Below are 13,826 nucleotides of genomic sequence, written 5' to 3'. Positions count from 1 at the left end.
GAGACTGATGGAATTAGTAGTCAGGTCATTTTCACAGCAGTGTGTTAGAATAAATGTCCTTGAACTCTTACTATGTAGCTCTCTAGAGCTGACCTGCTTATCATACTTCCTAAGACTCAGTACCACTCTTCCCTGGGTTGATATGATTTTATCCTAAAAATATCTTTTATTTGAGCTAATGCCATTTATTTCTATTTTTTGCAAGTAAATGTGCCTTAAAAAAAAACTGTATTGAATTCTGTTTCTGATTCCAATACAGACACTATGCAGAGGTAAGGCAGAATATTGAAACACAAGTCCTGATTGTGTGACCCAGAGAACATTCTTTACCTGACAGCCTCTCAGTTTCCTCATCAAAAAAATTAACTGTGCATTTTGGTGGTTTTTAAACCCTAAGATTCTACAGAAATGCTTCAGGCCCAGATGTGGGAATTTAAAGGGAGACTTTAAGTGAACAAGGTCCAAACACCTCCTCTGTTCAGCTGGAAACAATCTACTCTAATTTACTTTGTATTCGGGGGCTCCTTTTTTAAAATTTTTTTTAAAGATTTTATTTATTTATTTGACAGAGAGTGACAGAGAACACAAGCAGGGAGAACAGCAGAGAGAGAGGGAGAAGCAGACTCCCTCTCAGCAGGGAGCCCAAAGCAGGTCTCAATCCCAGGGTCCGGGGCCCAGACCTAAGCCTAAGGCAGAAGTTAACCAACTGAGCCACCCACATGCCCCGGGGGCTTCCATATCAGATTTCTTTTGAGAGTTTCCATGAAGGACTCTCCACACTACCTCTGAAAACTTAAAAAGTTTACAAATTTTCCAGATTAATTTATCTCTAAATTCTTTTCAGTTTGCTGAATCTTTCGAGGGCAAATAGAAAATATTCACATGGGAATTACAGAAACACTGAAACATTTGCCAGTTTTTCTATTATTTACAGTCTTCTCTAATTGGAGAGTTGCAAGGAAACCATGGCGGTCTAGTAACACAGCTCAGCCCAATCTGATAACCTACTCTTTGCAGACTTACTTATCTACCAATGTACTTCTTCCTCTGAAGTCTGGACCTGGTCTGAAAATTTTGCTCAGTACAGTGTTCTGGATAACCAGTACCAATCAACTGACATTGGCAAGAAATGCAGCTGGTTTGCTATCCCTGTAAGTTTCTTCAGGTAAGTATATAAACTTACCTAATGCTACGTACATTTGATTTCTCTAACGATTCCTTCTTGGTGCTGATCTTTCCATCTGTTCTGAAAGCTGCCTTTCTGTTTGGTTCTCTACCCTTAAAGCAATTTCCCATCTAACACCTGACAGTCTGGAGTAAGAGCAAGAGACAAGGGTATATATTGGTTGTACCACCAGACACCTACTGGGTCTGTACACATGGACATTTTTTTTTAAGATTTTATTTATTTATTTGACAGAGAGATGACAAGTAGGCAGAGAGGCAGGCAGAGAGAGAGGAGGAAGCAGGCTCCCCGCTGAGCAGAGAGCCCGATGCGGGGCTCGATTCCGGAACCCCGGGATCATGACCTGAGCTGAAGGCAGAGGCTTTAACCCACTGAGCCACCCAGGAGCCCCCACATGGACATTTTTTCAGGAGAAAGTGTTACAAGCTAAAGAAGATAAAACAGTACGTCATTGCTTTAAAAAAAAGAAGTTCTTTTGGTCTTTTCTTGGTAAATAAGGAAAATATCTACTGAGCATCTTCTTAAAAGTTTTCAGGTACTACAAGTCTTTTATTAAGATACTTCTTGGTTAAATATCTTTAAGCTATATTAAGATTCCCAAATACATAAGAAAACAAGTTCCTGCCACTAAATGAGGGACAAAAACAGCAAGAATTGAACAGTGAGGCACTGTCAGCTGGACCCTGGGCATCATATGAAGTCATAAATTATATAAATCAGATTGGACAGATGTAATGGTCAAGGTGAGTTTATTACTTCTCTTGAAGTTAAAAACTTTAATGTGTACAACTGGCAGCTTGGTTGTTGTCACCAATGAGATATGGAATAACAAAAAGGGAAATGTCAAGTTCAACTCACTAACCTTCAGCCATGGATCATGCTGGAATTCCTCAGAGGACCAAAAGAACCTGATGAAATCCTGTTGCTTTAAGGCTCTAAGTCCAGCAGGGACGTGCCAAAATGTGATATGTACGAGGATGGCTTCAAATCACAAAATCACAAAATTTGTTCCCAAATCAACCCTTCTCCACAACCACACTCTATCTTTGATCTTTCCTTGCCAGCCCCTTGCTTTCTCCGTCTGGCCCTCCATTTGCATTAATTGCATTTCCAGATGTGCTGCTTGGTTTATCAGCAGCTCCCTTGGCCTCTGATAAGCTACTTTATTTCCTTGTCCCCTGAATTGCCTTTCCATTTTGGCCTCTTCCCCCTACAAAATCAAAAATTCCCTTCCTCATTTAATAAACATTTACTGGGTTCCTACTATGGGCCTGCAGTGAGGCTCAATACATACTTTGGCTTAATGGAGCTTAGGCACAGCTTAGTTTTGACTAAGGGAGAAGGGCAGGGGACAACCCATCGTCAGTCTGTCTTTAGGGGTGGAAGATAGTCAAAATAACAAACAGACCCTCAGTGCCTTGGGTAACTTGGTTTTCATAGCCCTGGATCTGAAGAGTTGAGTTCCAGACTTCTATTGGCTAGCCCTATAAAGACAAAAGACCAAGAAAAAGCTATGACCCCAGAGAACACCTCTTCCCCCACCCCACTTTCGCTTTCTCCTTTCAATTTGCGAAGTGTACCCAAGGGAAGACAGTGCTGAAGATGGGGACAATGTTTGTGACAACTTTCCCAAGAGAGAAGGGGCTTGCTGCAGCCTTGGTCTTTGTCTCGTAACTTCCCTCTGTCGGAATTGAGTGCCCTGGCTGGTGGGAGACTTATGGTGCCCTGATGTAGGGCCTTAGATATAATTGCTTGGTTAAAAAAAAAAAAATTATTTGAGAGAGAAAGAACAAGTGAGAGAGCGAGTGAGAGCATGAGGTGGGGAAACAGCAAAGGGAGAAGCAGACTCCCCTACAGAGCAGGGAGTCCAAGGCAGGGCTCAGTCCCAGGATCATGACCTGCCCGGAAAGCAGACTGCTTAGCCAGCTGAGCCACCCAGTACTCTGGTCCTTCTTTTAGTCAAAATTCTGGTGCTCAGATTGAGTAACATAAGGTAAGCGGAATATTTAAATAGGGGTTTTGTTAAACAAGACATTTCTGCCCCCCAAAAAATGACACATAATACATCTAAATTGCACATTTTTAAAGTATTTATTTGCAATTTAAAAAGTAGTGAAAGGTTGAAATAATTAGGTCATTGTATTGAATTTTAATAGGAAAAAAAGCAATTCTAGGGCAATTGTAGGTTTTGAAAAGAGAGATGACATGTGAAAAATGCTCTGAAGAATTTGTACATGTTTTACTGGTATGCTGGGAGCATTTTGGTTAATTAGGATCACGAGTTCAGAAGGTGATAACCTATTCAATTTCATTATTTTGTAGGAAATTGTGACCTTCAAAGCAGTATAATGTTATGCAACTGAGATATAGCAAAAGTAAGAGTCTTAATCTTTTGCTGCCTAATTTATTGCTCTGTATTGATAAATATGCTTTCTGGAAACCACTTCTTTGACTTGATCTCTGCTATTATAAACTTTTTTTTAAAGATTTTATTTATATATTTGACAGACAGAGACCACAAGTAGGCAGAGAGAGAGGGAAGCAGGCTCCCTGCTGAGCAGAGAGCCCAATGTGGGGCTCGATCCCAGGACCCTGAGATCATGACCTGAGCTGAAGGCAGAGGCTTAACCCACTGAGCCACCCAGGTGCCCCTGTTATAAACATTTTAAAATGCTTCAGAGCATTTGTTTTTACTTAGACCATAATGAACATAAGTGAATTTTTTTTTAAAAGGTATGGACTCTCACTGTGGAATAGGGACACTTTTGGGGTATCATTAATGTGCAGGAGAATTAACATAAAAGTTGAAGCTAATTAATTGGATTAAATTTATATTGATCTAATATTAAATACTTTAATTTCCCCAAATCCCAGATTCCTAATATCATGTTTTCTTATGTTTTTTTCCCTTGAGAAGTAAACCTAGAAAAATATACAGGTAACAAAGGAATCTGGTTATTATTATATAGCTATAATCATGGAGCATCAAATATAAGAAATATTCTTTAGGAAATTTTGCTTTTAGAAGGAAAGTACTATGGAAAGTTATAATTAGAACAACTTTTGCATACAGAGAGCTTTATACAAAGTTCTGTGAGTACTTGACAAACCCAAGTCCAGCACCTCTCATAGCAGAACTTGGTTTCTAGGCAGAGAAATGACTTGCAGGAAGCTGTATTAAATTTATTTAAACTAGAAAGAAAATACATATTTGAAGCCATCTCAGATGGAGTATTTCTGCCATTTTCCTGACCTGAAATTTGATGTTATTGTGTTACCTCCTTAATTTTCCTTAGAGGTCCTCAGCTTTTCATATACAAGTAATAAAAATTCATCAGTCTGTCCAAGAATTCTGCCATTAGGCCATGTTGGAAATTTATGAGAAAATCCAGAAATTGTGTTCAGTTCAAACAATACCACAACAAGATCTGTGTTCTATATCTAGAGAATAAATGTTTCTTTGGGAATACAGAAGTTTCCCAAATTCAAAAAAGGCAGAAATGGAAGGAATCATAGTGACCACACTAGGAACTAGTCTTCCTCACCCCTTTTAGTGAGGAATGGGAATAGCAAGACCTGAGCCAGAAAACCTCATTTTGTTTGCCCGTAGTCTTTATAAGAATTGCCAGAATCAACTGATCTAATTCCCTTGTGACTGTAGCTCAACAGAGACAACTGGATTTTGTTTACACCCCTAGATCCAGACTATTTTAGGGGATCCTGGCACCATTCCAGAAGGTAGAGACCAAAGCTAGCATTACTCAGTTTAACCAAACCTGGGCTTAGGGGTGGGAAGCTGGTAAGAATGTCATATATACTTTCCCATATAAGTGGCACTGACAGGGTAGCAAACGAACAGGTATAGCAATAACAAAAATAAAGATGACACAATCACATTTTTTCTTTATGTTTATACCAAGAGCATCCCCACAAAAGTAAGGGTATCTTTCAAGACACTTCTGATTTGTTGAATTAAGTGACCACAAGTATGGTAATTTAAATATATATATATAAATTGTAGTTTAAAAAAAAAAGTTAGGCCTCCCCCATTAAAAGTCCAGAAGCTCGTTGTGTAGTCAAAACAGCCTTTTTTTTTTTTTTAAGATTTTATTTATTTATTTGACAGAGATCACAGGTAGGCAGAGAGGCAGGCAGAGAGAGAGAGAGAAGGGAAGCAGGCTCCCTGCTGAGCAGAGAGCCCCGATGCGGGGCTCGATTCCAGGATCCTAGCCTGAGCCGAAGGCAGAGGCTTTAACCCACTGAGCCACCCAGGCGCCCTCAAAACAGCCTTTGACTTACTCTGCCATCTTTTTAACTTGGGCCACTCTTCCCCTCATTTTTATTGTACACCTGAAGATACAATTGCAAATTTTTCGTGAGCTTGGGTCAGGGCCCGTGACTTTCTTAGAGGAGCACTACCCAATGACCCAAAACCCACCCAGCCAAGTCCAAGGGCCAAGTTGGCGCACCGACGTCTGGACACGCGCACACGCGAGGCCTCCTTTAAGTTCTGCTGACTTGGCTGTGCCCTGCGGTGTTGGGTTCTCGCGCAGTCAGGTGCTGCCGGGGCAGGCGCAGTTATTTATGACTGCGGGACTGAGACAGGAGTGTCGCGCGCAGGAGTAGCCGGGATCCGCCCCCTTCCCCACGATCTCCCAGCCCGAGACCCCCGGTCGCCCCAGCTGAAGGCCGGCTACAGGGTACCCCAGGCCGCACGTTTGCAACAGTCGTCCTCGGACAGCACCGAACCTCCGCACACCGACTTCTCGCGAGGTTTCGTTGCCTTTCCCCCCACCCTCCCGCCCCCTCCTAGCTCTGGTGCGGGCAGCTCCCGCAATGGCTGCACTGCGGAGGCTCCTGTGGCCGCCGCCTCGGCTCCCGCCTCCGCCCTGCCCTCACTATCTCTTTCCTGGGCTGTGGGGGCGACCTGCGGGGGTAGCCCCGGGCCCGCCCGGCCGGCCCTTCTCCTGCCGGGAGGAGGAAGAGGGGGCTGTGGCTGAGGAGGCTTGGAGGCGGCGGAGGCGCTGGGGGGAGCTGAGCATCGCGGCAGCGGCCGGCGGGGGTCTGGTCGGCCTTGTGTGCTACCAGCTGTATGGGGATCCTAGGGCCGACTCAGCGTGGACGCCCACCCCGGGGCGCCTCTCGGAGACCTCAGCCGCAGAGCCAGTGGACCCGCCCCGCGGCCGGGGTCTGCTGCCCATCCCGGTGGCGGCTGCCAAGGAAACGGTAGGTGTGTGAGCGCGTGCGCGCGCTGGGCTGGCCCGCAGGTGACGCCCGAGGGTAGGGCGGCCGGGGTGTTCCACCTGAGCTCCTGGAGGGAAGGTGTGACAGTCGGGCTGGGTGCGCTTGGGACTGTGGGCCACCGTGACACCCGGCAGTGGAGGTTGTCGCAGTGTGAGCTCTGCGGCCGCAGATGGGGACCTCCTGGGAGACCGATACGCAGGCCAGGCAGGCTAGGGTCTGTGCACCCAGCTGTCGGGAAAGCACAGATGATGCTGTCATTGATGCATCAGGACCGCAGAGGTTGCTGCAGTACCATCTATTAACCCAAACCCCAAGCCAAGGCAAAACAAAACAAAGGACTACGAAGAAGGCAAGGGTATAACAGGCAGAAAGTGGAGGGCTTAGGTATGTGAGAGAGAGGAACGCCCAGGCTGGACCAGGTAACAGCAATAACCCAGGAGGTCCAGTGCAGGAGGATGAGTTTTGAAGCAGCGGTCTGAGGTCTAAAAATTAACGACATTACTGTATACCACTTTATTAGACCCAAGAGAGTAAATGCCAAACCCGAGTCACTTCCTTATTATAGGTCAGAAAGAAGGAGGATGTCCCCAGATTGGAAATGGAAAAAACAAAAATCTGTTCAGAAGAGTATAAACCCCCTCCCCCACCGCCAAATCAGAAACTCTTAAGTGAGGAAAATAAGTGAGAAGATGGATAGGACAGCACAAATAGGAAACTGAAAGAGGCTAACTCCTACAGAATATCTTTAAATGAAATGTTCAAGTATCATTATGCAATTGATAATGTAAAGATGAGGGTAAGGCAAGAGTGAGTGGGGCACGAGGTTTTTGTCCTGTCGTTGTATTTAATAAATAGTCACGTAAATGACTAGGAGTCATTTAGGGAAGTTTTCTTTGCAAGATGAAAGAGTGTGAAGGGCTGAGATGACAAAAATTTAGAAAAGAGGTAGCTATTCTGTTTTTAACTTTAATGAAATGTATTCTTTATTCTTTGCCCAAACACATGTTGGTGGTCTGAGGTAAGTGCATCAGTTCTTTTGGTGGAGGCCGTTGATGTATTTAAATCTACTGTGCTACAGACCTTCTAGCTGCAAATTATAAATACATAGCATAAAGTGCTTTTGTACAATGAATACTTAAACTGATAGCAGCAAATTCCCTCAGCTTTCATCTGCTACTCCTCTTCTCCCCGCCCCCCTCCATACATTAAACTTGTGTCCCCATTGACCAAGATAGAATTTTTCACCAACCATAGTTGATCTGGGAACAGATTAGGAAGGTAGAGAGCATTAAAACAGTATTTTCTTCTGTTTTAAAATTAATTTTACTTTTTTTTTTTTTTTAAGATTTATTTCATTTGAGAGTGCACACAAGACTCATGCATGGGGGTGGGGAGGGGGAGAGACAGACTACCCGCTGAGCAGGGAGCCCCCCTGGGGGCTCACTCCCAGGACCCTGAGATCATGACTTGAGCCAAAGGCAGAGGCTCAGCCGACTGAGCCACCCGGGTGCTCCTAAAGTTTATTTTGCTTTTAAAATTGAGAGATTGTATAGTAGTTTTTAAAAGACCACACTTGGGGCACCTGGATGGCTCAGTCGGTTAAGCGTCTGACTTCAGGTCATGATCTCAGGGTCCTGGGATTGAACCCCACATCTGGCTCCACACTCAGCAGGGAGTGTGTTTCTCCCTCTCCCTCGGCCCCTCCCCCTGCTTGTGCTCCTTCTCTCTCAAATAAATAAATAAAACCTTAAAAAAAAGACCACACTTAATAGTGTCTTCCTCCATAGTTATAGAAATTAAATTAATACATTTAAATAGTTAGAATTGTACCCCTAGCATGTGATGAGCATTCGATAAATTTGTTTTTGTAATTTTATTCATTTATTTATTTATTTGTACCTATTATGGTATAATTGCTTAGTGTTTATAAAAATTCCTCTACAAATGATACCAGAGGCCTCAGTCTGACTCTTCCCAAGTCTCTAATCACACAATTCTGATCATTTGTTTTATAATCAATCTTTCCCCCCACCTTTGAGAACTTTTTTTGTTTTAATTTTTATTTATTTGAAAGAGAATGAGAGAGAGATCACAGAGCAAGGTGGGAAGAGTAGAGGGAGAAGCAGACTCCCCACTGAGCAGGGAACCTGATGCAGGACTCAGTCCCAGGACCCTGGGATCATGACCTGACCTAAAGGCAGACGATTAACCAACTGAGCCACCCAGGCTCCTTGAAAACTTTTATAGTCTCTTTTTACCCCCAGCTTTTTGAAACTCATAATAAAGAGCTTTATGTGGGCATTTTTTTATCTATTGTGATGGGAACTTGAGGATCCTTTCAATATAGAAATTCATGTTTGAAAGTTCTGTATGTTCTTCTTGTATTATTTCTTTGACAATTTCCACTTCTCCATTTTCTTTGTTTTCTTTTTCTGGAACCTCTGTCTGAATTTACACCTCCTGACAGATCCTAATCTAATTTTCTGTTCTAACTTTTTAATCTTATTGCTTGTTTGCTTGTTGTTGTTGTTTTTTAAAGATTTTATTTATTTATTTATTTGTCAGAGAGAGAGATCACAAGTAGGCAGAGAGGCAGGCAGAGAGAGAGGAGGAAGCAGCCTCCCCACCGAGTGGAGAGCCCGATTCCGGGCTCGATCCCAGGACTCTGGGATCATGACCTGAGCCGAAGGCAGAGGCTTAACCCACTGAGCCACCCAGTCACCCCTTGTTTGCTTGTTTTTATGGGAGCTATCTTTGACTCTTCTTCCAGCTGTCCTATTGAAAGTTTTGTTTCAGTCATTCTAATGTTTTAACTCAAAACTGTTTTTTTGTTCTTTAGTGTTCTTTGGTACAACCTTCTGTTTTGTTTTATGGCTGCTAAATTTCTCTTTTTACTGTAAGGATATTAATCATAGTTTTGTTTTGTTTTTGAATTGTCTTCCACTTTGTGCATTGTTTTGTTTCTTCCAGGTTAATTTTTGTTCCTGTTTGATTTTCTAAGCTCTCACTTTCATTTTGGAAGTTTTCCTCACATATCTGTAGTTGTTACCTCTCTATATTTGAGAGCTACTCAGAAGCTATTTGTACATGAGAATGGCTTTTCATTTGGTGATCTGGGCTTCTTAATAGAGTGGCATCCAGATGTCAGTGGTTTTTTTTTGTTTATGGTTTTGTTTTGTTTTGTTTTGTTTTGTTTTGTTTTAGAGAGGGAGTGGGGAGCAGCAGAGGGAGACAGAGAGAGAATCTTAAGCAGGCTCCATGCCCAGTGTGGAGCCCAATGCGGGGCTCAGTCTCACAACCCTGAGATTATTACCTAAGCTGAAATCAAGTCAGATGCTTAACCAATTGAACTGCCCAGGTGCCCCCAAATGTCAGTGTTTTATAAGCCCATTTCTCTGGTGTCACTGAGTTTCTACAAAGAATAGGAGAAGTTGCAGGAGCTGTAATCTAGGTACAGGTACACATGCACCTGTATGTGAGAGCCTGTGTGTTGGGAAAGTATCCAATGATGTTTTTACCTATTGTTATCTAATGCTCTGTTGCCAGCCCCATCACTTACTCTAACTTCACCACTCCTTGAATTCCTACGGTCTTATCCTTTCTGGAGTCTGCATCTCCAGTCAGCTCACTTCCATTTGGTCTCCTCCTCCTCAGTCTTCCAGTATTGAGAGTATAGGGGCACTCTGCCCCCCCCAAGGTCAATTATCAGTCCTTCATCTTCTCCATTTTGTAAAAATTTGATGAATTCTTTTGATTGTTTTAGTCTCCTTTCCTTTTCTCTTTCTTAGTTCTTATATGTTTCTATCTTAAAAAAGATCCTTTTACTGCGATTTTATTGTGGTTAAGAGAGAAAGAGACTGAAAGAAACTCATGAAGTCAGCCTTCCATTTTTCAGAAATATTTAAACTTGTGTTGCCAATTTACTCGTTATGCTCATTTGATTTTACTGAACTGGTGGAAATTATTCCTTTTGTGGTTTAAAACTATGAGAAATTTTATTTATAAAACTTCTTTTAAGCAGCATGTTATGCTAAAAATAAACCTAGTAATAAATTAACCTGTACATGTTACGGAATATAGAATTTAACTGATAGGTTTGAATAGCTATAACTTACAGATAGACAGTTCTATTACCATAGCCTTGAAGATTTTTGTTTTTAAGACATTGACTCTCAACTTCCTCAAGGATGCTTTCCCTTACTCTATAGGTATTAAAAATACCCCCTACATATCTTATACTCCTAGGTAATGACTTTTTGCAATTATTTGTCTTCTCTGCTTTTTTTAGCACTTTAAGGAGGGGCACTGTGTTGGTCGTGTCTCCTTTATATCTTCATTGCTTGATATGGGGCCTAGCCCTGGTAGACACAATACATTTTTGTCCAATGACTAAGCCCATGCTAAACATTTGCATGGGATATATGCATTGAAAAGGCACAACCACATTCTGTGAGAATTAATAGTTTAAGATTTTTTTTTTCATCTAAATGCTGGTTATTTATAGCATTAGAATTCAGAAGACTTCGGTCAAGGTCAAAATTCCAGGCTTTAGGAGACCAATCACGTGACACTGTATTTATTTTAATTGTGCAAGTTTGGCTTGCCAAAATTTTTCAGTAGACATGGCCTTGAACTTTATTAATATTATAAAGAGATGGGAGACAAGATTCTGTTTAGAACCCTACAATTTTATCCTTAAAACATTATTTTTAGTAGTGGAAAAAATTTTGTTCTAGAACTGCCTTTTTGTTTCAAAAGGTTCAAAATAAAAAAATTTAGGTTGCTTAATACACTTTAATCCATATTTTACTTATTGTACAGAATACATCATTTTGTGACTTGCACATAGTTTTACTCTCAAGTGGAAAAGAAAACAATATTTGTATCTCTTTGGTATAGGTCTATACTAATTGCCAATAATCATGCTTTTTAAAATTTCTTTCATTAGCGATCTTTTCAATCTCTTTTTTTTTTTTTAAAAAAGATTTATTTATTTGACAGAGAGAAATCACAAGAGAGGCAGGCAGAGAGAGAGGAAGGGAAGCAGGCTCTCCGCTGAGCAGAGAGCCCGATGTGGGACTCGATCCCAGGACCCCGAGATCATGACCTGAGCTGAAGGCAGCGGCTTAACCCACTGAGCCACCCAGGCGCCCTTTTTCAATCTCTTTTTAAGTGAGCACATTTTGAGACAGAAAGTTATGCTTATTCTTTCCCAAAATATTGAAGAATCTGCCAGAGTTGTAAATGGAGGAGATTCTTAACTTTTTATAGAGTGAGAGAAGCCTCAGAAGTATAAAACTGAGGATAGGTTAATTCTATGCAGAATAGTATTTTGTGTAGGAGGCTAAGTTGTTTTTTTGTTTTCTGAATTTTTTGGGGGGGGGGGTTTGTTTGTTTTCTGAATCACTCCATGGCAAATCCACCAGGTTCTAGGCACATTTCTTCTAGTAGCGTGATCATGTTATAGATTCATGTACAGTGATTTGAGTGTAGATTATTTTTTTCCTAAGTAAATCACAGAATAAAATTTGGATGAATTTGGAAAAAAAAAAATCCTTTTTCTGGTTATACCAAGCCAGGAGTTATAGAAGTGCATGTACTTTTTGGGTTGCAATGAAAGATTGTTACATTTTATGCATGTCTTTATTAGGATCCACACTGGGAATCAGGAAATGAAACTGTCATGACTTTGAACTTAAATTTAAAAATTCTCATCTGTTATTCTCTTCTAAGACTTGGAAATTGTAAAATAATGCACAGCAATCAGTTTGAATGAAGGTGTATGCCAGTTTGTTTTTCTTTGATCTCTATAATCTCTACATTAAAAAATATAATAAGGGGCGCCTGGGTGGCTCAGTGGGTTAAGCCGCTGCCTTTGGCTCAGGTCATGATCTCAGGGTCCTGGGATCGGGTCCCGCATCGGGCTCTCTGCTCAGCAGGGAGCCTGCTTCCCTCTCTCTCTCTGCCTACCTCTCTGTCTACTTGTGATCTCTCTCTGTCAAATAAATAAATAAAATCTTTAAAAAATATATAGTAAAAACATTGAGTTGTATTTTGAATTGGAATTCAGGTAAATAGTATTTGGGTTTAATGTAACTTCCTAGTTGATTCTCAAATTCTGACATGTAATTCTGTTAATCTAATTTGGGGCTAGACTGTTTATGGATACTGAGTAAAATGTAGCTTACCTCTTATTGATTGAATATATAATTTATCTTTAATAATTTTTGAGAAATGGATGCCATTTTCTAAATGAAGATTAAAGAAGATATTTGAGATTATTAAAACAATTATATTAACCCTAAATTTTTGAAGCTTCTTTGAGGGTGGTTTCACTTGTCTTCCATATAGCGCATAAATTTTGTACTTCATAAGATTTTAATAAATTCTTATTTAATGATTGAATGAATGCTAAATCCTGAAATAAGTTACAATATTTTATTATGACAGTTCTTTAAAAAGCTTGTTTTCACAAAAATCACCTCATCCATGCAAATTTGCTTTTGACTTTAGGTATTAGAAAGCTAATGCAACGTAAAAAAATGGGTGTATTACCTCTTTATGTTATCTGTGAGGATTAATGATTGGACGCTGAGTCATAATATTAGTAGTATATTTGAATTCAGTAACTAATTTCAGTTTCATTAGATAGTAGGTGCAGAGTGGATACGTTTTTGTTTTCTTCTCTCTAAGTATATGAGAAGACAACAGATTCATTCTCCTAAGAGTCCTTAGCTTTTAGTATTAAATACTTTAATGTTTTTACTTTGAGGTGGTTGCTAATGTAAAATTATATATCTAAACTGTTGACTACCAAATTCCCATACCAGTTTTCAAAAGTCTCTTAGTTACTATCAGTATAGCAGTTCCTTCACTAAATGGCTTCTTTAATCTCTTTCCCCTCCACTTCTTTCTCTTTTAAATCATATATATAATGTGCTAAAGAATATTACCTGTTCCTGGTCCTGGAAAAGTATTAGGGAAAGTCATTTATCTTAGAGTACATGATCCTATCTAAATGATTAATATTTCTTAAGATTCATGTATTAAGCAGTTATTTTTAGTTTTATAGCTATAAAAATCAAGATTTCCATTTCATGTCCTATTTAGAAACAATTTATCCATCTTTCCACTCAACCATTTATTTATTCAAATACTTTACTCAAGGAACGTTTAGTGAAGTGTAGTATGTACTAGAGATTTAGTGGTGGATGAAATAAAATTCATGTCCTTTTGCAGCTTATAGTCTAGTGAGGATAAGAATAATTGTAATGCAATATGCTAAAGTGGTGTGATGGGAAAATAGAGTATACTATGGGATCATACAGGAAGGACATAAAACTCAGACTTGGGACATTAAGCATGGCTTCCTGGGAGAAGTAATGTCTAAATTGAG

General features: G+C 40.5%; 1 protein-coding gene across 3 annotated transcripts in view; it reads left to right on the top strand.

The window, feature by feature from the left end:
• Window positions 1-5,654: 5,654 nt before the first annotated feature.
• MICU3 (mitochondrial calcium uptake family member 3) overlaps window positions 5,655-13,826 on the top strand; it is a 100,775-nt gene continuing 92,603 nt past the window's right edge. The window contains exon 1 of one of the 3 annotated variants that reach the window (XM_045997346.1): window positions 5,655-6,412. In XM_045997346.1, the coding sequence (XP_045853302.1) occupies window positions 6,023-6,412 (390 nt within the window). In that variant the 5' untranslated portion in view covers window positions 5,655-6,022. The remainder of the gene's footprint in view (window positions 6,413-13,826) is intronic. The other 2 variants (XM_045997345.1, XM_045997348.1) reach the window with 2 other exon arrangements.

Source organism: Meles meles, chromosome 2, assembly GCF_922984935.1.
Source record: "Meles meles chromosome 2, mMelMel3.1 paternal haplotype, whole genome shotgun sequence".
Taxonomy (NCBI): domain Eukaryota; kingdom Metazoa; phylum Chordata; class Mammalia; order Carnivora; family Mustelidae; genus Meles; species Meles meles.
The sequence above is the reverse complement of the archived record's forward strand: the minus strand, read 5'-3'. Positions and strand labels throughout refer to the sequence as shown.